The 27664-nt window shown below is 42.3% G+C and overlaps 1 protein-coding gene across 4 annotated transcripts in view; it reads left to right on the forward strand.

Annotated features, from left to right (window-relative positions):
* The window catches only part of ST7 (suppression of tumorigenicity 7), a gene marked incomplete at its 5' end in the record, with an annotated part of 234365 nt that overhangs the window by 131976 nt on the left and 74725 nt on the right, over window positions 1-27664 (forward strand). For all 4 annotated transcript variants that reach the window (XM_084624973.1, XM_084624974.1, XM_084624975.1 and 1 more), the window contains 6 exons: window positions 5710-5869; window positions 13943-13997; window positions 14587-14702; window positions 16030-16105; window positions 18598-18752; window positions 24003-24100. In XM_084624973.1, coding sequence (XP_084481099.1) covers window positions 5710-5869; window positions 13943-13997; window positions 14587-14702; window positions 16030-16105; window positions 18598-18752; window positions 24003-24100 — 660 coding nt within the window. The remainder of the gene's footprint in view (window positions 1-5709; window positions 5870-13942; window positions 13998-14586; window positions 14703-16029; window positions 16106-18597; window positions 18753-24002; window positions 24101-27664) is intronic.

A 27664-nucleotide genomic window follows, 5' to 3' on the forward strand; every position in this document is an offset into this window, starting at 1 on the left:
TAATTTGTATTGTAGCAGACGTCACTTAAGAAAGAGAAAATTTCTGAAAAGATATTTTGTTTTTCTGATTCAGTCTCGGGCTGCAGACTGGACTCCCATACATCCTGAGCAAAGCACTGGAACACCAGGATCTGCTGGTTCAATGAAGCAGACTTATGTATTTTCAAAGGTGCTGTGCACCGAACATTCTCACTGATTTCAGTGGGAACTGGGGTTACTAGGCACCTTTGAAAATAAACCCACTAGCTGCTACAAATGGGGGAGTAACATTTTGAAAAACACATAAATGCCTTAGGAACCTCAGTCCCATTTTCAAGTGACTTAAAAGCATTTAGGAACCTAAGTCTCATTGAAAGTCATTGGGGCCAGGATGGTATTTATGCAATGTATACAGTACTTAATTTGTGCCAGGGCTAAGCCCCAGCATCTCTACACTTGATAGTTCATAGCCCTGGTGTCTCTGGGCTTGCCATGTCAGCTATGAAAGTAAAAAAATTGCCTAGAATCCAGAATTCACAAAAATCAGGATGCATTTATGTTCTTAGCTATCTGCAACCAACTGCCCAGCTTGACAAATGCTTGTGAACCTGGTTCTATCTGTTTGCACAGTCTCCTCTCCTCTCCTCTCCTCCACAGGTTCCTTTTCTCCCCTGTTCTTCCCTTTTGATTTCTTCAAGGGGAGCAGTTTCTGGGACTTGGAGTTGTCAGAAAGCACTGTGAAGTAACTCCTTTCAGCAGTCTCCATGTAATAATGTCCTCCCACCTAGGAAGTGCGACCTCGAGCTGGATGAATAATGGTTTTTTCGGTTCTCTGGCTTTGTGCGCTGTGGGATGTAGAAACACATATTCGTTGATCTCCTGTTTTATGTAAATTGCCAGCCCGAATTTTGGGTGGCAATTGTTGGCTATGAGTTTATGGCCATTGATGTTGTGAGTAAGGACACTCGCCTAGGATGTAGGAGACTGAAGTTCAAATCACTCTTCCAGGGACTTTAATTATTTGTACAAAGTGGAACAGCCCCAGTGAGGTGACTGAATATCCCATAGCCCAGTGGCTTGGACACTTTCCTGCAGTATAGAAGATCCAACTTCAAATCCCTTTTCCACTTCAGGCAGAAGGAGGAACTGAATCTGGATTTCCTACATCTTAGGTGAGTGCCCCACCCACTGGGCTAATGCTGGTAAGTGAAGTGGGTGGGGCACCACCACCTCTTTTTCCTCTGTCCATTTTGTGACCTTAGTCCTCCTTTCCAGTTCCAAACAAAATGTTTCATTTCAACATTGCCGAAAACTTTTGAGTTTTTTTTGATTCAGTGGAAACTACATGATGAACTTGACACAAATCCCCAAATAGTTTCGGTCGACCCAAATCTGCATTTTTTCGGGAATAAGCTATTAGTCTGAAAAAATTCTCCCATCGCTCTGGTGTCAACTTTCCCATATTGTAGTGGGGTCCTCAAAGTTCTTTAGCTACTAGGCTCGGAATTATGGGACATCTCTATCACTCAATTCAGTAGAAGATGGTGGAAGATGATGACCTACCTGCAGTCCACCCTGTTAAGTGGGAAACCATGGCTAACATAATAAAACTGGTGACCAAACATGGACAGTTGACCTCCTGATCCAAAGAGCAACAAAATAAGCCTACCTTTTCAGGTCCAATATAAAAGGCAAATTGGACCTGGGGTAAAGATCTGCCAGTTGAACAGTGAAGGTCTCTTACTGTCCAAGTCTGACTACCTGGAGAAAATGCTGAAGACAACTAACATCAATGTCCTCACCCTCCTGGAGACCCATGTTACAAACAAAGAAAAAACCTGTTGCTACAAAATCAATGGCTATCAACTCATAGCCAGCAATTATCATGAAAAATATGGGGTGGCAGTTTACATAAAGCAGGAGATCAATGAATATGTGGCTCTACCTCCACAAAGAAATAACTACGATATCCTTGCACATCAGCAAGCTAATCATCGTTCATGTATATAAACCATCTGGTGCACAGTGGCCTCAACCAGCTCTGCAAAATGCATAGGACCCTGCTGTATTTGTGAACAACTGTAATAGTCACCAAACATAATGGGCCTATGCATCAAACAATATTGCAGGTGAAGAAGTGATACACTGGGTGCTGGCAAATTATATGCTTCTCCTTTTTGATACAAAACCATGCGTCATTTTCCATTCTGTAAGATGGTGCAGAGGATACTGCCCTGACCTGACGTTCATCTGTAAAGATGATACATTCACCCCGATACTCCATTGTGGATCATCCTCAATGACTTCCCGAACAGCCAGAACAGACCAGTACTGACCCCAAATCCCAGTTCTCTACTCAAAATTGGCACCATGCTGGAACTTGACAACAGCAGACTGGGCCACTTTCAGTATGACTACAGACAGTACAATCTCTTGCATTTTCCCAATGTCAAAGACTTTGACTATTTTATTGTGCTCCTTATTTCTGATGTAAAAAGAAAATCCCCTGTGGACACAGGTCATTGAACGCTCCTTGCTGGACTGCAGAGAGCCAAGAGCTCCTCCACATATATGATCAGTGTGGAGACCCAGAAACTGGAATCACTGGATGCACCAAGGCAGAAATGGTGACTTCAGTGTGTAGAAGGTCTAAACTTCACACACTCGAGCAGACACGCCTGAAATCTGCTTGAGACACTGGGGGGCTGCAAATCCCACACAGGCCACTAAGCTGCAGGTGAAACCAACGCCATTGCTGCTAAACTTTTGTGGACATCAAAACAACCAGTGGACAAACTGTATCTCAGATAAGTCCAACATCAGCCTTGGCAGGTGATGTCCAAATGTGCTCCATTGTCCCAATGGACGTTGACACAGTCATTGCAGCCACGAAATTGGGAAAAGCAGCAGGAAAAGATGGTATCTCTGCTGAGTTCCTATATAACCTCGGCCCACTCGCATGGAAATGGAGGATGCAGCTTTTCACCAACATTCTGGAGATGGGTGAAATCCCCCCCATATGGAGAGAGGTCAAGGTCATTGCACTCATAAAGCCTGGAGAACCTGAAGATCACTCCTCTAGTTATAGGCCAATTTCCCTTTTGAGCACCACCTGCAAGGTGACGGAGTGTATGGTTCTGAACCGATTCAGGCCCACTGAGGATGCCTGCTTACTCAAGAAGCAAGCTGATTTTCGATCACACTTGCTGCAACCAGTCCTGGCCCACACTACAAACATCGAGACTGGATTCCAAGGAAAACTCAAGACCCAGTACTGCTTTCATAGATCTGTCAGAGGCATGTGACAGAGCCTGGAAGGGATGGTCTGCTACTGAAACTGACCAAAGTGATTCCCCATGTGCAGAATCTCAGGTTGCTTACACCATGCTTAGTGGCTGAAGGATGCATGTATACCTTGCAGGTTAAATCAACAAGCTGCTCACTCTGTATAATGGGCTACCAAAAGGCTCTGTACTTGCTTCAACATTCCACAAGGTATACTCGAGTGATATGCTTGAAAAAATAGCGCAGAAGTTTGCGTATGCTGATGATTTGGCACTCACAGCTTAGGCCGGAAGCTTTAAAGAACCATTACATCTGACCTTAAGATCGTGGAGAGCTTCCAAAAGTGGTGGCTAAGACCAAATCTGAGCAAATTGGTTGTCTCTATTTTCCACCATGACAGTAGAATCGCACAAAACACTCCAACTGTTGAGTTTTCTGGTGAAAGTTTGACTTATGACCCAAAGCCAACATATCTCGGTGTCGTTCTTGACTGCACACTGACCGTTCGTGGCCACCTCAAGAAAGTAGCCTTTAAAGTAAAGACTTGCATCAACATTACTCAAGAGTCAGCAGGAACAAGATGTCTTGGTGCTACAAACACCAGCCTTTCCCCTAGTATAATCAGTTGCAGAGTACTGTGCACCATATACACTTGTATCAAACCATATGAATCATTGTGGGAACTTTAAAATCAACATCTCTACCATGGCTTTCTGTATTAGCAAACATCAGAGTTCCATTGAAATATAGCCACAGCACGACAACTTAAATGCATTGAAGACTATTCAGAACTTCCCATCCGGCAGGTTATGGATAATATACTCCAACAATGCCAGAAATTGCAAAAATCATTGTGGACCACACGTGACCACTTCATGTCTCTGGATCTGGCCAGTAAATGGCAAAGTGTCTGGACCTCATCTCTCATTCCAGACAAGCACCTTATTACAACAAGGCACCCTTCCTGTTTCGACTTGCCACGTAGACTTTGGTTCACATTGAACTGCATCTGAACAAACCATGAAGATGCGACTACTTGATGCACAAGTGGAAAATCAGACTCCCCTTTTGTGACTGTGTTGAGAACATCCAAACCATCAAACATATGATAACGCAGTATCCCGAATATGGATTCAAAGGTGAATTGGATGATATCCACAATGTCACAGAGGAGGCCTTGAAATGGCTTAAGGACCTACAACTCCATCAGTAGAACATTGTTCTGCAGATGCCATGCGCACACACGCACGAGAGAGAGTTCAGTAGAGTGTCATCTGGAGTGGGAGAACCAGAGGGGTGGTCGTTCATTTCCCCATGAGGACACATGAGGATTGGGGGAAGAAGCATTCCTTATCTGACAGATGGGATGGAGAGGGAGCAACTCAGTACCATGATGATCTGAAGGGTTATCTGTAGGAAATAATGTGGGGTCTGAGTAGAGGGGACTGTAGTTGGTAGTAGAGAAAGGCTTGGGAGAGAAGGTGTTGAGTGAATCTGAACCACCAAGTGGCCCTGCAGAAATTGGTTTAGTGCCAGCCCTCGTGAACAGAACCTGCAGGTTGTCTGAGTTACATATGTGAACTTAGCCCTACAGTTTTTCAATAAATCTACTGATTAACTCATAGGGGAAAAATAAGGATTAATAATGGGCTGATGTTTTGTACAGAGTTTTGTAAGCAGTTTCAAGTATTGGGAAGGACTATACTCAGAAATATGGAAACACTAAAAAAAGAAAGAAAAAAGGCCATTCATGCACAGTTTCCAACTTAATCAATATCAAGAAGTACTTCAGATTTTTCAAGAACCCTTTACTTGAATAATTTTCAGCGCTGTTACTATACAGAAGTTTGGCTGTTTAATTCAAATATTACTTCAAAACCCTCTGAGATTCTCTCATTACTAATGTGTGTGTTTATAATTTTTTCAATCAGAATGGATTTTTACATTTATCTGAAAGAGTCTTCATTTTCAGATCTGATATATATTGTTTCCTGCAACACACATGCCACTGCCATCAGAATATATTTTTTTATTTTCATTATTAAAATATTAGGATATATATAAAATTGTCCTGACAATGAAATCTATTAGTCGGTGAGATAATTTCCCAAGGGAAACCACTGGAGATTATAATACCAGGACCAATCCTGCATTGGCAGGGGATTCATTAGTGGTTCTGTAAATATGTGTGGGGACGGAGGTATTGATTAGATAGTAGGAAAGCCAGAGTCTATTTATTTTCATCTCTTTCCTTTTATGGCTTCTGAGAAATTCTGAGTGGTAAATGAGAAATGTTAAGAATGGATAAATAAATGCTAAGAAATGTAAAGTAAAATCTAAATAGATGTGAGAGCATTCATGAAAATCATATGCATTAGAGTCCATGGAGAACATGGGGAGACAAAATATGCACTGGTAATGTGATATCCCCTGCTTCTGTTCTAGATATTTGAGTGGTGGTATTTTCGCAAGTATGGGACATCATTCATTGAGCAGGTCTCCGTGAGTCACTTGCGCCCTCTGCTGGGTGGGGTGGACAATAACTCCCCCAACAACTCTAACACAAGCAATGGGGACTCTGATTCAAACCGACAGAGTGTTTCAGGTAAGAGAAATCCTGTCTGCTGCAAACAATTAACTGTGAACTTGACTCTTTTTCTCTCCTGTTTAACTGGAAGAAATTGGTGGCTTTTTACTATGCTTTCACTGCAGAAAAATGATAAAATATCCTCTTTGCTCACACTGAACAAATTACTTGCCTGACATTCATTCAAAATCTTCACTTTAAATTTTAATTGGTCTGCCCTCATTGTGTTCAGAAATTAAGTCATAGATCACTCATATGTTAAAATGATGACTTTTACTGTTTATTAATGCTGTAAGCCTGCTCCCAGGAAAAGCAGAGTGAAAACCAGCTGTATATACACACATCTGTTTTATTTGTTTGGTGTGGTTTGGTATTTAAATTGGATTAAAATTTGGGTGAAATAATGTGAAAACAACTGCAGTTCACTTTGTATGGTGAAAAGCTGACACCTTAGTTTTTAAAATTCAAATGTCTTGAAGTCAGTTTGTAGGGAGAAAAGCAGAATTGATTGTTTATCTAAGGAATTTATCCAAGGAGAGTGAAACATCTGTGATTATTAGTGAATGAAATATTAGTGATTAAGGTCCTAATACTGCAAAGAATTACTCACATGTGTAGAGTTAGGCATGTACTTAAGTCTTTGCAGGATCAGGGCCTAAGAAGATGATGCCTGAAAGTCAAATTGTGTCCACGTCTAAATAGCACCACAGGTTAATTAGAGGAAGTAAGACATCCTTTGTACTCCAGAAACACACACACACCCCTTTCCTACATTTCCACTGAAGGCATGGAGGGGGAAGCCTGGTCTTTATACCTAGCGTGAAATGTTGACCTCATTGAAGTCAATACTCCCATTGAAATCAATAGAGCCAGGATTTCACTTGCAGTGGGTGCAGATAGCTGGAGAACAGGTGAATGGAACAGCGAGTAACCATCTGCTGCTAGTGTGGACCAGCGGCAGACCAGAGCAGAATTGTACCTCCCTGAGGTACTGCAGAAGTGGTGCAGCTATGTGCCACCCTTAAATAGGGCAGGTTGTAAAACACAATCTTACCCTCAACCATGACCATGTAAGGCTAACTGTAAAATTGTCTTGTTTTCCAATAAGAGAAATTGACTAATTGCTCAGAGGTAATTATGTCTTCCTAAATACTGATTGCTCAGATTGTATTAGCATAAACCAAAGACAGACATTTCCCCTATATTTCAGAAGTTTCTTAGAAATGACACACATTCTTTTTACATTATTGTTGCAAAAGGCAAAGCAATTCCCATTTCTTTTACAGAAATGCTTGTTTAATGAGTCCATTATCAAGAGAATCACAGAAAGATCTCAAGAATACTTATCTGCTTTTGCATTATATTATTTTTAACTTAATGTGAATAGTTCATAAGTACTGTTTGCTTTTCATTTTAGTAAGAAGTGGCAGCACTGTGGTTTGCAATAGCTTAGAGGCTGGTTCTGTTCCTGGCTGTGGCATAGATTTGCTGTGTGACCTTGGGCAAGTCATAGGCAGCTAGATTTTTGAAAGAAGCCTCTGTTTTTTGATGCCTAATGTGAGACACCTTGGGCCTGGTTTTCTGAGGTGCTAAGCACCTGCAGCTCCCATTAACTTTAATGAGAGTGCTGGGTGCTGCAAATCAAATCCCTGGTGTCTCAGTACCCAAAAATTGAGGTCCTCAAATTCAGTGATTGCTTTTGAAAACGTTGGCCTTAACTGTGTTGTGTCTCTCTAATAACAGCTGTATTATCTCTCTATACCCCTGCCATTTCTGAAGTGCTTTGAGATCCTTACATGGAAGGTCTAGAGGTTAACATTGTTATTTATTTATATCATTTTGGACACACGTGCATTTGTTTGCTCTGTACTCATGTGAAGACAGCAATAGCACAGAAGAAACAAGCCCTGTAATGTAGTGATGAAAAGGGGGGTTGTGATGTGGGTACGGTATTGGACTTGAATTTAGAAGATTGGGCTCCAATTCCTGCTTCTCTCAGAGACTTCCGGTGTGTGCAGATCACTTAACGGCTGATTTTCAGAGGTGCTCAGTACCTGCAGCTGCCATTGTCTCCGGTCGGAGCTGTGGGTACTCAGCACTTCTGAAAATCAGGGTCTTAATCTCTCTGTGCTTCATTTCCTCGTCTGTAAAATGGGGACAATAGAACTTGCCTGTTTCATGGGAGTGTTCTGGGGATAAATGCATTATTGCTTCCAGGGTGCTTGGGTACTCCACTGAGAGGGGCTGTGTAGGTATATAGACACAATACCAGGGAGGCCAATATATTCTCTTTCTAAGAGACTGTTGAGGAATCAGATCTTACAGAAATGACACTATGGTCTGTGCTTCCTTAGATTCATCAAAATCCATGTCTCTGTTTCCCAGTTCATTTTTCTACATAAAAATATGTGTGACTTTTCAAGACGTATAACTGCTTTTTGTTAAGAAAACTGCAGATCCCTTCACACACACGTAATTGTTTTGGCCCCATCTTGCTGTTCAACACATATGTGTTAGGCCTTGTCTACACTGGCATGTAGGGTGCAGGCACTACATATGTAGCAGCATGCCACAGTGACAAGCAGGCTGCGTCTACACTGTGGTTTGTAGCTACGCATCAGTGAAAGGCTCTAGCAGTGAGGAAAGGCTCTGGCAGCTCGGAGCATTTCCCCACTGTCTCCCCCCGCTGTCGGAGTCCTTCCCTGCTGGTGGAGTTTTTCCCTGTGGTGCGGGAAGGCTCAGGCAGCAGGGAAGCAGCAGGACATTATGCTGCTAAAAACAGCAGTGTAGATGTGGGAGGCACCGCTTGGGCATGTAGAGAACCATGTAGGGTACATATGCTAAGCTTCTGGCATCTCTGTACTCCACTCGCCTAAGCCACGTCTCACCATCTCCACTGCTCTTTATACCCATGCTAGGGGGCATGCAATGTAGGTACTCTACACGCTGCTGTAAGGAGTGTGCAGTGTAGACATACACTTAATATTAAAAACCCATTTAGCTTTCCTTAGGGTTGTGTCTCTAGAATCATTTCAGACTTCATTAAATTTATCTCCTCTTCAGGATGTTAAAATATGTCAGAATTAAAGAACCGAGGAAAAGTCTGTGAAAATGAAAAAAATCAATAAACGAGAAAGGGTCTTTGTTTAGATCTGCTACATTTATGTCAGTAACCTCCATCATGTTTCTTGTTAAATCCCGGTAGAGTATATTTCACTCCTGCTCATCAAGGTTTATCAGAAATTCAACGGAGTTCACAAGTGAAATACGTCTGGTAGCCTCAACAATCTTGGTCTCCACTGGACATTTTCTACATTATGAAACCTCTATACAGCTTAGCAAAGCTCAGCAGTTGACATTCCCATCTCGGGAGAGTTAAAAGTCTTACGCAGCAGCAGTGTTGTACTGTGGACCAGGGTTGGACTGCATTGATAGAGAGCATGGGAAAGGGCAGCCTGTATGTGTCAGTGCTTTTAACCACACTTCAGCAAGTCCAAAATTTACCCAAAATTTTATAACAGACACTCTCAAACCTCTTGCCAAGATTTTCTGCTGTAAGGAAATAGCTGAAAGAGCTCTTGCGTTTCAATTTATATGCTCTGTCATAGAAGTGCCGTGTGATAATCGCTTGGTCTCTCTGTGCCTCAGTTCCCTACCTGTTGAATGGGGACGATTGCCCTACCCTGCCTCACAGGGGATATTGTGAAGATAAATACATGCAAGACTGTGAGGTGCTCAGATAGTGTGGTGATGGGGTCGGATAATTATCTAAGATAGATAGAGTATTCCATCAGAACCACTTCCACCTTTAAGTCCACTTTCAGGAATTCGATAACATCTATGAACCTGGGTGCTGCACCTTAAGAAGGACATGGGTAAATTGGAGAGAGTCCAGAGGAGAGAAACAAAAATGATAAAAAACAGTTTAGAAAACCTGACCTATGAGGAAATGTTTAAAAAAAACTGGGGATATCTAGTCTTGAGAAAAGAAGACTAAGGGTGCACCTAATAACAAGCTTCAAATATGTCAAGGGGATGGTGATCAATTGTCCTCCATGTCCACCGAAAGTAGGCATAATCTGCAGCAAGGGAGATTTTCGCTTAATCTGCATCAAGGGAGATTTTGATCAGATATTAGGAAAAACTTTCTAACTATAAGGGCAGGTAAACCCTGGAATGGGCTTTCAAGAGATGTTGTGAAATCTCCATCACTGGAGGTTTTTAAGAACAGGTTGGACAAATACCTGTCAGTAATGCTCTAGTTTATTTGGGTGTGCCTCATTTTAGGAGTCTGGACTTGATGACCCCTCAAGATCTGTTCCACCCTATATTTCCATGATTCTAGGACTGTATATTAAAGCCTGTGAATTCCTTAATAATGCCATCATATAATCCCTCTGGAACACCTGCATGGTGTTCATATCTTCCAAAAAAATCAGTACTCTGAACGTCACTGTAGAATGTGTGCCTGAAAAGACACAATACTCTTCCATAAGACCTATCTAGTTATTCAGTAATTGGGACACTACTGTGATCTGTCAGTGTGCTATAATGTAAGAGATGTGCTTTCCAGACTATTATAAATTAAAATAGGGATATTCCCTCTAATTTCTAAATCTAAATGACTGAAGATGTCTGTTTTATGTTTGATTCCCCTCCATTTTCTTATGCTGGCATTTGTTTATTGGAGTGTAGCAAATATCCTTGTCTTCAGAATACCAGGACTACAGCTGCTCTATTCAGACTCTGTTATGAGCTGATGCAAAGATAGAAACAACAAAGGGAGCATCTTGTATAACCAGCTAAACTAGTGCCCAGTTACTCCCAGGATAGGAGAGACTGGAAAGGCAGTGAAACACCATTTTTTCCCCATTTGCACCACCCCAACCAGGTGTTCTGACTTCTCATGCACCCAAGGATTTAGTCCAATAACTTTAAAGTTAAGCAATCAAGCAAAAAGAATGACATCACAGTCATCAAGCCAGTGTTAACTGCCTTCTTTGCTATTTATTGCAATCAGAGTAACCGGACCATTTAATTATTCTTCAGGGACTGAGATGTCTGATTTTACCTTAATATGTACTATGGTTTGAAAAATCATATTTTGTATTAATCACCAGAGACAAGCTTGGCTAACAACCACCCTCTCCAGCTATACTAGAGGATGGTTGGAAACTGTTCAAACACCTCTGCTGTTGCAGGCTTATAGTCTTCTAACCTTAGCTGACTGCTGTAGTGATTTAGACATGAACAGGGAAGCATTTATCTTCTTCTAGTGTTGTCTTTATTGTAGTAAGTTGCAATGTTTTGCTATCAGAATGTAATATTAACGTGAGAATTTTATTGCAACAAAATCTTTCTTTTTTAACGACTGCCACTCCTTTTCCCTTCCTTTTCTTTTTTTCTAAAGAGACGTTGTGAGCCTGCTTAGGCCCCAAATCTTACTTTCCTTAGAAGTGATATAATCTAATGAAGAGACTGCTTTGGACATTAAGTACCTAAAATATAGTAGAAATCCTCCACTCCATCACCAAGGGCCAAATTCGAGTTCAGATGCTTCTACAGTGTGGAACCACAGCTGGAGATAATACAGCTCAGCAGGGCTGTGGGCTGTGGAGAACCTACCCCTATACGGAGGAAGGGAGGTGTTACATTTGGAGGGACTTCATCAAGGAGACCAAATAAGGACTCCATGCCAGCCATTCCCTCTCGCTGCCTAGGAGGGCCCAGTCCTCTGATCTGGCTGAGCTCTGCTCAGCACAGAACCCAGAGGGATGGGAGTGTAATAGCAAATGTAGTCATATTAACACCTTTATTCTGCCCTGTAGTCATGTAACACCTTTATTCTACCCTCCAATGCCAGGGCACACCAAAGGCCAGTATGGAGGAGCAAAGGGGTTAAGCCAGGATCTGTTCAAGGCTGCTCTAAATTACACCTGTCTGTTTGTAAACAGAAATATTTCATTAAATGTGAACTCTATTTTATAACTATTAGAATACCCATTACAAATATAGAGGAACAATAATAAATTAATCCCAGGCCAGTGGTCCAGAGATATCCAACATTCCTACAGAAGTAACAATGCACTTCCCCTGATTGGCTTTCTATCACTGATCTCCACTTCAATCTGAAACAAGACTACTTGTGGCTAACAGCTCATTGATAATGAAACAGGAAGAAAGTAAAAAGTGCTCTCCCGCAACCATGTTTTTCACCACCGGTGTTTTTACTCCCTCCAGACTCCTGCTTTTTGCCACATCACTATGTCTTACACATAAGTTATCTAATTTAGGGGCTGACCCTGAGAGCTGTTGACATCTGCAACTCTATTTTTCAGACTCCCGAAGGAATCACTGCAAATTTATGCAAGATGCTTTCTCTCCCTGCCATTCCAACACCACTTCTCAATCAGCCCTGGACATAGCAATGGCGAACATGAAAAAGAGCACTGCTTGACTCCCGTTCTGTATTTCTATTTCTCAATGTTGTATGCAGTGTTGTTATAGCCATGTCGCTCCCAGGATATTAGAGAGACAAGCTGGGGGAGGTAATATCTTTTATTGGACCAACTTTAGTTTTGTCTCTCTCACCAACAGAAGTTGGTCCAGTAGAAAGATATCCCCTCACCCAGCTTGTCTCTCTATTTCTCATTGTGACAGACTAGGGTATTCATTGTGTCTCAGTTTCAGGCCTCCATATTATAAGATGCATAGATTAGATACCTTGTCAACTTACCATCATACTGTAGACTTTTGTTGCAGTGAGGTCCTGGTGAGTTGACATGATGCCATTGACATTTCATAGGAAATTTTCAGGTTGACATTTGGTTCTGATGAAAAGTAGCCTGATAAAATGTCTGTGACACAATATGGCTGGCAAAACAAGGCATGACAAGTTCTTGCAGTGACTTGCGTGATGTATATCACAATAAATGGTCTGCAGCAAAATTATTTGCTACCACACAGTGCATCTCTGAATCTTTTGGATGCAAATATTGGGTTTGATTCTGGTCTCACTTTCGTTGGTGTAAATCAGAAGTGATTCTGTTGAAATCTGCGGAGTTCCACTGGTATAGAACTTGTGCAAGTGAAACCAGAATCAGGCTTTTGTATTTGGAAAGCTGTAGGAATTAATGCTATTAATCTTGTAAGCTCTGTTTTAAATGATGTTGGGGATTTTCTTGTGTCTCCCTGCTTGTGAGATGGATTTGGAATGAACATGGGGAACTTGTCATCTTATTTTATTTTTGTATAAGAGGAGCAAAACATATGAAACTCTTTTAGTGTTCCCAAGCCTTTGCCGTGAACTTTCCTCTGCCAATCAATCTTAGCATCCCTTGTCAATCGTGGGATGGTTATAACTCAAGCAAGGTCAGCAGCTGGTGCCACAGATTTTGGTTGTTTTTTTTTTTAATTTCAAATGCTGAGGAGGAGTTAAAGCAGCCAATTGTAGCTGAGAGTCTCACTGATTTATAACAGTAACTAGACAATGAAGTTTGGAAATAACAAGTCCATAGGGACACGATTAATTACAGGATTTTTCAATACAATAATCCTAGATATGATCCTCCCCCGCTGCCCCACACTCATTATGGTAAATGTGAAACCTGGCAGTAATCAAAATAATCGTTTTAATCTTCCATTTGGAACTTTGTTAGGGGTAGTTTTCTTGAATGATATAATTTGTTAACCCTAAATTATAAGGAAATCATTGTCTGAAAGGGATAGAGTGAGAAAATACATTTACCTGTATCTTCATGCCTTTATTTTGCTATTTGGTTGCATGGGAAATAAAAGCAGACCACCACAACTTAGAATATCAGGGTTGGAAGGGACCTCAGGAGGTCATCTAGTCCAACCCCCTGCTCAAAGCAGGACCAATCCCCAATTTTTGCCCCAGATCCCTAAATGGCCCCCTCAAGGATTGAGCTCCCAACCCTGGGTTTAGCAGGCCAATGCTCAAACCACTGAGCTATCCCTCTCCCCCGACAACTTGTTAGAGGATAATTGGTGTTCCTGATGAATGTCAGTATTAAGGTTGTAATTTTGGGGAGTTTCATTAATATATATTTCTATTTCTCCTTGTGACAGAATGCAAAGTGTGGCGAAATCCATTAAACCTATTCAGAGGAGCTGAGTATAACCGGTAAGTGTCACAGGAGTCTGCTGTGCAGTAGCATAGCCCTGAGAAGCACATGGAGAACATTCTAAATACCAAGCGAAATACTTTTTGGGCAGCATTCAGCTATGCCTCAAGTTTTCAACCCGTGTTCTCTACTTGATAAATGTTTTTGAATGGGAAGGAATTTAGCTCCATTTTCAAGAGCCCAGTAATTCTGCAGTTTCTTATACTGTTAGAACACCTACAAATCTAGATGTTTTAAATGTGTCTGGTATTTGTTAACAATACAGTGGCAGTTCCGTTCAAATTGATTGTAACAGAGTAATTGAGTGGGTTGCAGTTAGCTTCTATGGGTTTTAACTTTTGAATGCGTCTGTATTCATTTCCAATGTGTACTTTTCAAGATACTGATTAGCCTATATGTAACTACTGTAGCTCCTTCAAAGTACAAGAAAATACATTGTAGAGAACAATTATACATTGGTAGGGAGGTGGACTGGATAAACTAATAGGGCATGTCCATCTCTCATTTCTAGGATTCCCCTTTAGTATAGATTTGCTGTATGTGTGTCTTCTTATACCAAAATGTCTGACTTTGTTGGTGCCTTTACAGATATACGTGGGTGACAGGAAGAGAACCTTTGACCTACTATGATATGAATCTTTCAGCTCAGGATCATCAAACGTTCTTTACATGTGACACAGATCATTTACGGCCTGCAGATGCCAGTAAGAAAATAAGCTTTTTCTGAGTGTTTAATGGTAGTTTTAGACTGGGGTTAGCAGAAATTTGTCTCAGGGATCAACTTTCTTCAAACAGACGAGCAAAGGCAAGGGCTTGATCATATTTCAGTGATGCTCCTCTGGGTAAAAAATTGGGAATTTGTGGAGTCCGATTATTAATGTGTAGATTTCAAACAAATAATTATTAACTTATGTGCCATTTATTGCTTGAGAGATGCTTCACTATATTTTGTACTGCCTGTCACTAAAGCCATTCACGTTCACAAAGACTCAAGTTTCCCTCCACTTCCAGCAGTGGTTTCTGACATATACAGAGGTAAAACAAGTTGTTAGACCATCTGGTGCAATGCCGATTTATACACTCGGGGTCAAATTTAGCCCTCATTTACACAGGAACTATACCCATGTAAGTGAAGTAGAACTCAGCCCTATGTTTTAGTGGCCCACTGAAACTGGAAACTGTAGGGAGCAATGGAAACTGGAAATGATAACCTGCTTTGATTCAAGAGATTCTAATTGTGTTAAATATTTATTGAATAAAGCATTAGATAATGTACTTTGCAATGCAAAACAATGACTTACAGATCCTGAGCCCCTGCCCCATGGTCTCTCCGCCTCATGCTCAGTCCCAAGCTCTTACCCTGACAGGAGTCAGGCTGAAGAGCACCATCCCCATCAGGGGCCAACCAGTTCTGGGACTCCCAGAATCCATCCTCCTTCTGCATCTCCACTTCCCAGGAAGCACCAAAATTCCAGATCCAATCCTCCCACCATCCTGCGGACTGGGGGTTCCCAGTGCCCTTCAGCACTGGAAGGACTGCAAAGGGATGTGTGTGAGAGAGAAATGGCCAAGCAGGTGCATGGGGTCACATTCAAATTTGACCCGGCCACCCCTCCATCATGAGGGGTTCCTTGCTGGGTCTAATTTACAGTTCTGGTCAAGGGCCAAGGCGGGGAGGCTGGGCCCCCCTGAAACTCCTCTTGTTGCACCCCTGCTGGGAGGAAGAGGGTCCCTATGCTTTCTCCCTCCCCTTTAGTGCAACAGTGCAGCTCTATGCATGATCTAGCCCTAGTCCCGATTTAGCTGTAAACAAAGGTTTAATTAAATGAAAGATTAACCATAGGGATTGAGGAGAGCAACTGAAATTGATTATGTGTCTTTTGAGTGACTGGCTGAACCTCCTGGTTTGTGAAACGCTCAGCAGTGAGTCAGACTGAAAGCAATTCATCGAGTTGTTGTTGTGCAGTCAATTCTCCCTGTTAATGCTGCAGTGACTGACATGCCACCGTTTTGCTTTGTTTTAATGAATAGTAATGCAAAAAGCCTGGAGAGAGAGAAACCCGCAAGCCAGAATTTCTGCAGCACACGAAGCCTTGGAGTTGAACGAGTACGTGACAATAACATTAGGATTATTTCCTGTCATTTAAAAATACACGGGATAATAGCTTAGGACACTGATTTTTGCCACAAAGATTTTTATTCTTAGTTACAGGCCTGTCGCAGAAAGACCTTAACACTGGGAGGAAAGCCAAAGCTGTATATTGTAATAGTTCTGCATTTGTAGAAGTGGACCTTATGGGAGGGTATAGGTGCTGGGGAAAAGCTGCAGGGGATAAGTTCCAGGCACCCATAATGGATTTCCTGACATCTGGTCATTTCCTCCTTATCTGTTTGTGTGGCATAGCATGGCCCCTTTGGCACTTGCTGATACAGCAGCCATAGGCCCAATCCAAAGGCCAATGAGATGTCAATGAGTATGTTGAAGTATTAAACAAGTTGCCTCATGATGAATGATGAATATATTTGGCAGAGGAGAGGTGGCAGCAGATAGTTCCCTATTGGAGTTGGGGATAGGGTGACCAGGTGTCTGGTTTTCGACTGGAACACCCGGTCGAAAAGGGACACTGGCGGCTCCAGTCAGCACTGCCAACCAGGCTATTAAAAGTCCAGTCTGCGGTGCTAAGGCAGGCTAGTCCCTACCTGTCCTGGCTGGCACTGTGCTGTGCCCCGGAAGTGGCCAGGAGGTCTTGCTCCTAGGCAGGGTGTCCACTTGGCTCCACACGCTTTCCCCCTTCCTCCCCCCACCCCCGGAGCACCGACTCCGCACTGGTGACCTGGGGGTGGGGGGGCAGTGCCTGTGGGCGAGAGCAGTGTGTTTTGCCTCCTGGCCCCCTCTCCCCACTTCGGAGCTGGACCTGCTGCTGGCTGCTTCTGGGGCACGCGGAATACAGTGCTAGGACAGGCAGGGAGCCACCTGAGGTAAAACCACACCCCTGCCCCAGCCCTGAGCCCCAACCTCCCAAACTTGGAGCACCCTCCTGCAACCCAAACCCCACATCACCAGCCCCAGCCCAGAGCTCCCTCCCACACCCTGAACCCCTCATCCCCAGCCTCGCCCCCTCCTGCACTCCAACCCCCTGCCTCAACCCACAGCCCCCTCCCGCACTCCAAATCCCTCATTTCTGGCCCCACCCTGGAGCCCACACCCCCAGTTAGAGCCCTCACCCCCTCCCACACCCCAGCCCAGTGAAAGTGAGTGAGGGTGGTGGAGAGCGAGCCACTGAGGGAGGGGGAATGTAGTGAGTGGGAGGCACGGCCTCAGGAAGAGGAAGGGCAGGAGCAGGGCCTCAGGAAAGGGGAGGGGCTAGGGTGTTCAGTTTTGTGCAACTAGAAAGTTGGCAACCCTAGTTGGGGATGGAGGCAAGAGCAAAAGAGCTAATATTTATTTATTTATTTATTTGATATCATGTAAAAAACATGCAAGTCTATGGGATTTTTATTGTCCATGAATCCACTATTAATTTTTTTAAATGAAAAATCATGGATTTCTATGATCCCACAATAAGTTCATTTCAATGAGACTTTCTTGGCATGACATGCTATACAAGTGCTACAAAAGTGTATAAAAAGAGAATGAGTCCACTCAGATATCTGCCAGAAATAGTTTTACATTCCAGGCTAAGGTAAACCAACTGCCTTAATAATAGTTGCCCAACTTTCTTTATCAGAAAGCAGAAAAGGAATAGTTAATTCCTGGACAGGAATTTTCTTGTGGACCGGACAAAGCTTAGAAAAGTTTGCATGAGTAGTAAAATATAGGCCTAAACCTGGTCTATTCAAAGGAACCTCATGTACAAGAGAACCTATTATTTTCCACCCATCTATTGATGATCCTGTGAACCAGAGCTGGAAATTGATTTTATTTTTCATGATGGCTCTTTTCTGCCTGTGTGGGGCATGTCTTGTGTCTGACTGACACACTATGCTCTGCAGTTAATCTTTCACTATACTCCTAGCGTTTGATCCCTTGTCTTCTCTTTGGTTCTTTTTCTCTGATTTTTCTAACTACATAAAACAATGAACAAATGTAAGATATTATCATATGATTGAGTGAACATGGCTTTATATTGTATTTACCTTTGTATTTTTTCTTATTTTATTGTAATTGGTTTAGTTCTTTGTTTCTTTTCATACAGCAAAAACATTTAATTTTAAAAAAGATCAAAGATGTCCCATATAATATTCTGTCAATAATAATACTTAGAACTAAAGATCTCATGTGAGTTGAGTTGATGATGTTAGGACCAGATCTGACCACCTTTATTTACATAAAGCAGTACGTTTACTTCACAAGCAATTTCATTAGTTTCATTGGGACTACTCCAGTAGTAAAATATTCTTCTGCACAAGTAAGAATCTTGAATCTGGCCACTAATGTCATTACTTTACAAAGATTTGTCAAAAAGGAACCTGAACAAAACAGAATTTCTTGTATATTTGATATATCCTTGCCCGTCCGCATGTGTTTTTGTTTGATAGCTACGGATTGACTTCGCTTTCTCATGAATTATTGCTTTTTGTCATTGATCTCATCGACAGGTGTGCCACTGCTTATATCCTCTTGGCTGAAGAGGAAGCAACAACTATTGTGGAGGCAGAGAAGCTGTTTAAGCAGGCTCTGAAAGCAGGAGAGGGCTGCTACAGGCGTAGCCAGCAGTTACAGCACCATGGAGCCCAGTATGAAGCCCAACACAGTAAGCCTCTTTGCAGTTTCTTTAATAATTCTAGAGAGTAAGAGGAGAATTTCTTCAGTCTGCTAGGAATCTTTTTATTCAGGCTTGACTTTCTCCTTTCCCTTGCACATAGTTTAGTCATTTGTACATATGTGAAGTGAGAGTAAAATGACATCGTTCACTTCACAGAAGTGTTTGTGAGTACTCAAGGTACAAAGCAATGGAGAATTGGGAACATCTTTAACAGTGATCGGAATTTGGTCAGAGTCTTTATATTCTCTTTCAGTTCTTTTTGCCTGGTTTTCTCATAATCTCAACAATGATACAAGTAAAAATATAAGTCATCATTCAGGCTGCGATTCTGTCACGGAGGTTGTGGAAGTTACGTATTCTGTGACTTTCCACGACCTCCATGACTTCCGCAGCTGCAGCGGCCAGTGCAGCTGGCTGCAGGGCGCCCAAGGAGCTGGCCCCAGGGCGAGCCGTAGCAGATAGCGCAACTGGCCCTGGGGCTGCTCCAACAGCAGCAGGTGTAGCTGGCCCTGGGGAGCGGCCTAACAGCGGTCCTGGGGGCGGCCCCAGTTGTGGGTGGTCCCTGGGGCCAGCTGCCTGGGGCTGCCCAAGTAGTGGCTGGTGCAGCTGGCCCCGGGGACCACCCAAGCAGCAGCAGTCCTGGGGGCAGCCAGAGCAGCAGCCCTGGGGAGCCCCCAAGCATTGGTCCCAGGAGCAGCCCCAGGGAGTGTCCACGCAGCAGCAGTCCTGGGGATGGATGGAGCAGTGGCCCCGGGGAGCACCTAAGCAGCAGTGGCCCTGGGGGCAGCCCTGGAGGCCATCACGAGAGAGGTCCCTGGGGGCATCGGAGCAGTGGACCACTAGGGCCAGACAGCACCCACCACTGAAGCAGGGGCCACCCAGAGCAGCATGGCCCAGGAGCAGAAATTCAGTAATGGGTATTTGTAGTAAAAGTCATGGACAGGTGACGGGCCGTGAATTTTTGTTTATTGCCCATGACCTGTCCATGACTTTTACTAAAAATACTCATAACTAAATCTTAGTCTTAGTCATCATTTGTTGTTTGAATGTGTCCCAGTCAGAGCTGGCAATGGGCAGCGCATATCAGAAAAAACAGACAGTCACTATAGCCTGCATTTTCAAAAATGACTAGGGATTTTGGGTGCCCAAATGTAAAACAATTTAAAGAGATCTGATGCTGAGAGTGTGCTGAATACCCAACTTTTGAAAAGCAGGTCTGTTTAAGGTGACTCAAATGAGGCACCCAATTCTGAAAATTTAGGGCTATATTGTTGGCGGCTGCTAAGGGACAAATGAATATTCTTGGCGGTGGGGCTGGGAGATCTTGTCTAGATGGAATGAGTGCCTTGCAAGTTGTATCCATTCATCTGTCTTTCACTAGCTGTAAGAGCCAGTGCATAACAACTTAATTTTATATGGTAAGGCTATTGAGACCCGTTCACTAAAGTGACATTGGCAAAGTGAGAATGGATAGATTAAGAGAGATCCCTATGTGGGCTGAACAGAAACATAAAACCAAACAGAAATATAAATCAAACACTGGAGTCATAGGTAGCATTGATCAAAACTTTTAGATTTTTTTTTTTTGGTAACTAATTTATTGACTAGGTTTGATAAAGCAGATGTCGTGGATATGACAGGTACATGATGTTTATTAGGTGCTTCATATAATTAAATGTATATATATAAAATGTCAATGCCAGCTAATGAACAAAAGATTGTGAAGCCACCAGATCTAAATTATTCTTGTCCTACTAAAGAGGTAAAGGAGAAAGCCAGTGAACAGCATAAATACAAGTACAATTCATTCCTCAGGAATGCGAATTCACATTTGTTAGGCAATTTCATATATTTGGAAGATTACCTATAGAACTCACACACAGTGGAATTTTTAACAGACCTCTATGATCTTTGGTCCCAAAAGCACAAACATGAAATTTTTTAAAGTTTATGATATTATTTTATATCCTTATTGGATCTATAATAGTATTTAGAATGATACATTCACAATTATTTCTCATTTTTCGAGAAAAAAAATACTTGACCTCTCCAAGCATCTTTCAGGCACCAGCAGATTTATGGTTCCCCATGGAATCTTGATTCTGCTCCTGTATGCATCTATTCTGTGCTCTGAATAAGGCAGAAGTTATGTGGAAAATATAATATTTGATCATGTATTTAAAGACTGTCATAATGCATGTGAACAAGGGACCCCAATTAAGACATTGTAAATCTGGCATTTCCTAACTTTCAAGTGCTGGCCTTTGCAACCTAAATAAAATGGAGTGGCAGTTTCTATGTAAGTTTCTATGTTATTTTAAAGAAAAAATAAAAATGAATTCTATTAAATACAACTGTAACGGTTCCTGAGGAACAAAAGCGAGAGAGAGGCTATGGCAATTAATAGTTTATATCTCAGCAAAAGCTGAATGGAATTTCATGGAACAAAAAAAAAGACAATTCTGTAGCCTGAGGGCATTCCCCCTCTGGAAGATCAAAGGTCTACTGCAAATAATGGCTTCTCAAAGAGAAGGTCACAAGGCCCTTTATCAGAGAAAGTGCTAAGCATACTAAATGTACGGGTCCTTAACCATTCCCCCTAAAATAGATATAAATATGACTGGACCAACTCTCAGCTTCTAAAAATAGCAGTACAAAGAGGTAAGCAATCAGCTCCCTATGGGGAATCAGGGAGTTCACCTAGTTAAGTAGCTCACTAATTTCCCTACATGTATTCCCCCCATTCCTCTGTCAACAGATGAGTTTGGGTCTTCATAGACAGTGTGGCCTTGTGGTGAAGAGACAAGTCTGAGGGTCAGGATACCACTAGCTTCCTGTTTGACCTGGCTGTGTCTACACTAACAATTTTCTTAAGATTTCCCATCTTTGCACTACCACATGTGGTAGCAATGGTGTGAAAGTGAAGCGTAGACAGGCTGCCGCATTTTAGTCACCGTGTCATCTAACTGTACTCGGAGCAAGTCTACATGGTGCAGTGGTTCAAATGCTGGCAGTCACCAGGGCTGCCTGTCTATACTAGCATTCTCATTGTTGATACCACCTGTGGAGTCGAACCAGCAATAGTGCAACTGTGGGAAGTTTTAGGAAAATTGCTAGTGCAGACAAAGCCAAAATTACTCACTTTCCCCCATCTTTAAATGTGTCAGGGATACTTCTCTACCTCACAGGAGTGTTGTGAGGCTCAGTTCATTATTGAGTGAGATACAGATGAAGGCCTGTGCATCACTTAATTCCTACTTAAAATCTACTCTAATGACTGATGCCTAAACAGTGTGCTGACCCTTTGCGCAAGGGTGAGTTTCAATGCTAAGTATTTCTTTATTATTCTGTTGCCAAACCTTCATGATGCTGTTGGGATGGAAAGGAATGGACATGTTAGTCTTTCACAAGTGGGATCCATGATGTTCTTTCTTAAACACTAGCAAATGTCTACATTTATGTGTATGTGTACATACATTCGTGCCCACACAATATTTAATGTTCTAAACCAGGGGTTCTCAAGCTGGGGGTTGGGACCCCTCAGGGGTTGCAAGGTTAGTACATGGGGGGTCCCAAGCTGCCCGCCTCCATCCCAAACCCTGCTTTGCCACCAGAATGTATAATGGTGTTAAATATATATTAAAGTGTTTTTAATTTATAAGGGGTTACACTCAGAGACTTGCTATGCGAAAGGGGTCACCAGTACAAAAGTTTGAGAACCACTGTTCTAAACAGTGAAGCTCTGATTTTTCAAAAGTGACTAGTGATTCTGAGTGCCCAAGCTGACACACCTTGAAGGGGTCTGAACTTTAGAAAGTGCTGTCCATCCTTCCTTTAAAGGGCCTTTTAGATATACCCCAAATCTCTAGTCACTTTTGAAAGTATTGGCTTAAAGGGTTATCTTGATGTCATAATGAGAAAATACACTTGCCCATTTCTTCAATCAGTATAACTCCTAAGGAGTCCCAGTTTGACAGATATACCCTATTAGTTACACCATATATAGATGTTGAAAACAGCTGTAACTAATGAGTCTTTTATTAAATATATAGGACTCAGTATAGAGATAAGGAATTACATAATATAAAATACAGCTGAAGAAATTCCTTATTCTGCATTATTTATTTTCTCTTCTAAAGTCAGACCTTTCAACCTGTTGTTTAATCTATTTGAAAAGTATAATCACAGCTTTAAAATAATTTGTAGGTACTTGGAATGTTTTCAGCACACATCTTGTTCTTGTTATTAAAGACTTGAAAATGTTAGGACTATTGTCTCAAAATCTTTAAAGGTTGCATGTTCTACATGAAGATAATCTCTAGCAGGTGTGTTATATTTTCTTTATATGGTAATTTTATAGACGGTTAACTATATGCACATTTCCTGTTGGTCCAAAAGCATGTTAGAAGGACATATTATAATTATAGTCAGAGAATGATTCTTGGTTCTCCCAGAAGGAATAAGACAAGAATCTAATGGCTTATCTTCCTCGAGAGCCATTGCTGCAGCTAGTTACTTTGTGGTGCCTTCTTTGTTATCAGGGCATTTTCTCTTCCATAATATTGTCATATATGGAATCTGTTAATTTGCCATCCATAATTGAGTGCTCTTGGGATCTGAAGATGATTATGATGTCACAAGCAATAGGGCAACAGTAATGTAAAGCAGAAGTTCAAAATGAACTGCCTTTCCTTATAATGAATGTACGGTGTTTAACCCATACAAAGCCTCATGCAGAAGGTGACATTCACTTTTCTAGCCACCCTGTAGCAGCCTATTATCTTTATCAAGTGTTGCTTGCTATATTAGTTGATAAATAGGCAAGTAGAGCAATTTGTTGCTAACTGTAACACTGTGCATTTGTTTTATGTATTAATTGACTAGCCTTCCCCTTCTTTGATTATGTTATATGTTGTAGTGTTCTCATGTTCAGAAAACTTCTATAACTTGAGGGCTAACTGTACTCCATAGACATGGGACCAAATGATGCTCTTATTAATACTAATGTATATCTGGAGTAACTCTGTTGACTTCAAAGGAGTTATACCAGACCTAGGCCAGTGTAACCAATGACAGAATTTGGCCCATGCTCTTCATTGCATTCACTGTAGTGTCCTTGTTGATCAAAAATGATAAAAATGCAGAGGGCCAGCTACAGTTTATACTATGTGGGGATGATAAATGGACCTTTGCTTTAGCTCTTCTTTTTTAATCTTTGTTTCTTTTTCCCTTCTCCAGGACGGGATACGAATGTGTTAGTATACATTAAGCGGAGGCTGGCAATGTGCGCAAGAAAGCTGGGAAGGACCAGGGAAGCTGTAAAAATGATGAGAGATGTGAGTCTGGATTTGTATTTATACTAAGGCTACGATTTAGTCATGGAGGTCACGGCAATCACGGATTCCATGACTTTTCCGGACCTCCATGACTTCTTCTGCTTCAGCTGTCAGCAGCTGGGGCTGGATGGCTGGAACCAGGACCCTGCAGCCCCTGCCCTGTGGCTTGGGGACTGGGAGGAGGTGGCTGCAGCCAGTCTTTGCGCCCCTTTCCTGCAGCTGTGGCCAGCTCAGGAGCGGGGACTGTGCACCCCCCCTGGCTGCACCCCCTGCTGCGCTCAAGACCTGTGGTTTCCATGAATTTTTGTTTATTGCCTGTCTGACTTTTACTAAAAATAACTGTGGCAAAATCTTAGCCTTATTTATAGTTGCATGTAACTCTGTCCTTTGAAAGCAATAGCATAGAAATGATGTTCAGTTTGCTTGCAGATCACACATATAGCTGGCGATAATAATGCTGCTGATAGGTTTTTGAGTCTAATTTGTATATAAATTATGTTAAAAGAAGATTATTAAGGTTGCAAGGTAAAGTAAGGAAAATGCTGGGAAATGCCAGGATTCAGGTTGCTTGTGCAATCTTAATTCAACCCCCTTGTTCACATGTGTTATGATGCAGTCTTTAATTACATTATCACATACTATTTTTCCACAGGATCCCTGCCTCATTCAATTCATAGAATGGATGATGTTGATTTAATGAGTTCAGTACATGAGCTTTATCCATATTGGTCAATGTGTGGCCCATGCCTTATTTACTACACACCATTCAAATCCTGCTTTGAAAACAGAATTTTTAATATCCTCATGGTCTTTTCTATAGCATTCATCACTATAGGATTTGAGTGCTCCACAAACAATTAATTCAGTTTCACAATACCTCTGTAAAGTAAGTGGGTATTATTACTCCCATTTTACAGATGGGGAACTGAGGTACAGAGATATTATGGTCAAAAGTATCCTTAATGTTGGGTGCCTAATTTGAGAGACCTAGCTCCTGATTTTCCAGAGTACTTAGTATTATATAGCCCCTTTTATGTCCTTAGCACAGCTCCCATTGACTTCATGTGCAGGTGTGAGTGCTCAGCACTTCTTCAAATCAGACCCTAGGATCTCAAGTCAGGCACCCAGAAAATGAGGAACACACAGTTACTGACAACCTGTGAAAAGGTTGGTTTAAGTGACTTGCCCAGCATCACATAGGAATTCTGTGGCAGAGGCAGGGATAGAATCTAGTTCTCCAGGACAGAATTCAACTGCCATGAGATCGTTCTATCTCTTCTTGCAATACCTGGCCTCATTCACTACACATCTTCCAATTTCTGCAAAACATGGAAGCGGGTGTCCTACAAACAACAATCCCCTTCCCTACACAACCTGATTCATCCCCAAGGTAGGTCCATGCTGTGCACTGAATGACACAGGGGTCCTGTGGAAAATGTAATTAAATTTTGTATTATAAGGCATTATGAACAAGGGAACTGAATTAAGATTGCATGGTCAATCTTAACTTTGGCATTTATACTTTTTGGTGGTTGGTTTTGAAACTTTAATGTTCTTTTCACATAGTTTAGAGACACAATGAAAATTTCCTATGTTTAAAAAAACTGGAAAAATTGAAAAAAACCCAAACATTCCATCCTGTGGATGGATTATCATCAGATATACAGCACAATCCTCTATCTCTCGAGCTAAAGGAGTGACCAGTAACAGTAGTAGGTTGGCATTCTTTATATGAACCAGTTCCAGTGGTGGATGAGACACTTTGCCAAAAAGTTTCACAGATAATTGCTAGATGGCAAAAGAATATTGAAACTCGGGAATGCAGGTTCTATAGGGAAGTGTACTCAGTGGTTACAGACCCTTCTGCTCTTGCATCTCCCAGCTTTCCATATCCCCTTCTTCTCCTATTCCCCACCCCTTTCCCTAGCTTCTGCCTTATCTCTCCCCTTTTGCTATCCTCCAGGGTTACTCCCTGCTCAGTGCTTAAAGGTTACAATGGGTTGCAGACCCAGGAAATAACACATAAAAAGGGAAGTGGGTCACTGAGGGGTGCACATTTTAAATACCACTTGGGAGAAAACCCCCTTTGATTGGCTACTTTCCCCACTTGCCCACAGGAAAAGCAGCAAGTCAGGGTTGCTGCAGGAAGCAGGCAGAGTTCTCTCCCTCCCCTCTCAGGAGAGGGCACCATTGTTACAGGATGGCAGAGGAGGCAGCAGAAAGAGCACAGTAGCTCAGGGCTGCTCTGCTCCCCCCTCTCCTTCTGTGCGGGTGCAGTGTGTTGGCACCTCTGTTCCTTTCCCCTTCGTCTCTCCTTATTGTCAGCACCTGGCTGGGGAGAGCAGGGTGAAGAACCCCAGTGGTTTCAGGAGGCGCAGAGGTGAGGCTGGGTTAGGGAAGGTGGGCGGCAAAATTGATGTGGGAGCAGCCTTGATGGAGTGCTGTGGAGCGGCAGAACTGATGTGGGAGCAGAACTGATGTCTAGGTTGGAGTGGGGAGAACAGATGTGGGGACAGAATTGTTGGGGCTAGGGCAATATTGACTTGGCGGTTGAGGGACAGATTAATTGCTGAATAGGAGGACAGGTATATATTGGGGTGATGATAGCCCCTCCCCCCCACTTTTTTCAGGCCAGTTTAATTAGTGTCCCCATCCCTTGCTCCTCACCACCCGCCGTTCTTCACCCCTCTGCATTCAAATCCTCTGCATTCAAATCAGGCTGTTTCCTCCTTCCCCTCCCTGCTCCCTGGGTGCCAGCAGGAGGAGCATTGAGAGCAGGGGGGAGAGAGTTTTTCTGTGCTGTCACTTCCTGTGCCTGGTGACACAGTCGCCTCAGGCTTCCAGGAAGAGCAATTGCAGGGAAATACATCTCAGCCTATGCAGTCCAAGGATGAAGGGTACTCAACTGGTCTTTGGGGATAGCACATGCACCGTCCAGTAAACCCACAGGAGCTCTGGGGGAATGGAGAATGCTCAGTGAGGAAGGAATCTTTGGACAATTTAGCTGCTCAGATCTAACAAGTCTCTGCTTTTTCCCCAAATTTTTCCCAAACCGTGTGCTCTGAAGTGTCCAGCCCTCTCCTAGAACACTTGAAATAAGAATTGTTCGCTCCTTTAAAAGACAAAAGCACATCATAGCTTATTAATTTAACTAAGGCAGATACACCCTTCCCTTCAAACACAACAGTGAATTGGTTTATAGTAAAAATAAAACCAATTTATTAACAATAGGTCATAGGTTAAGTGATGCCAAGTAAAAGAAATAAAAGTAGAGATGGTTACAAGTAAATAAAAGTGAAAACACGCATCTGAAAGTCTGAAACTTACTGTAGCAAGATACAAGCTTTGTTCAATGTGGTTTCTCTCATCAATCTTCCTTCTTCCCAGGGATGGCTGTCTTTCCCTCAGTCAGGACCTTCCACAAAAGTATAAGAGGCTGCATGTTAAGGCATACGTTTTATGACAATATTAATCACCAATTTGTCATGGGCTTTCATGAACACCTCACTTGATAAACTTTTTATAGTAGAGTAATATTGTAGACAATCAGTTGATTCAATTGCT

This window comes from Lepidochelys olivacea, assembly GCF_965140295.1.
Source record: "Lepidochelys olivacea isolate rLepOli2 genome assembly, chromosome: 1".
Classification (NCBI taxonomy): domain Eukaryota; kingdom Metazoa; phylum Chordata; order Testudines; family Cheloniidae; genus Lepidochelys; species Lepidochelys olivacea.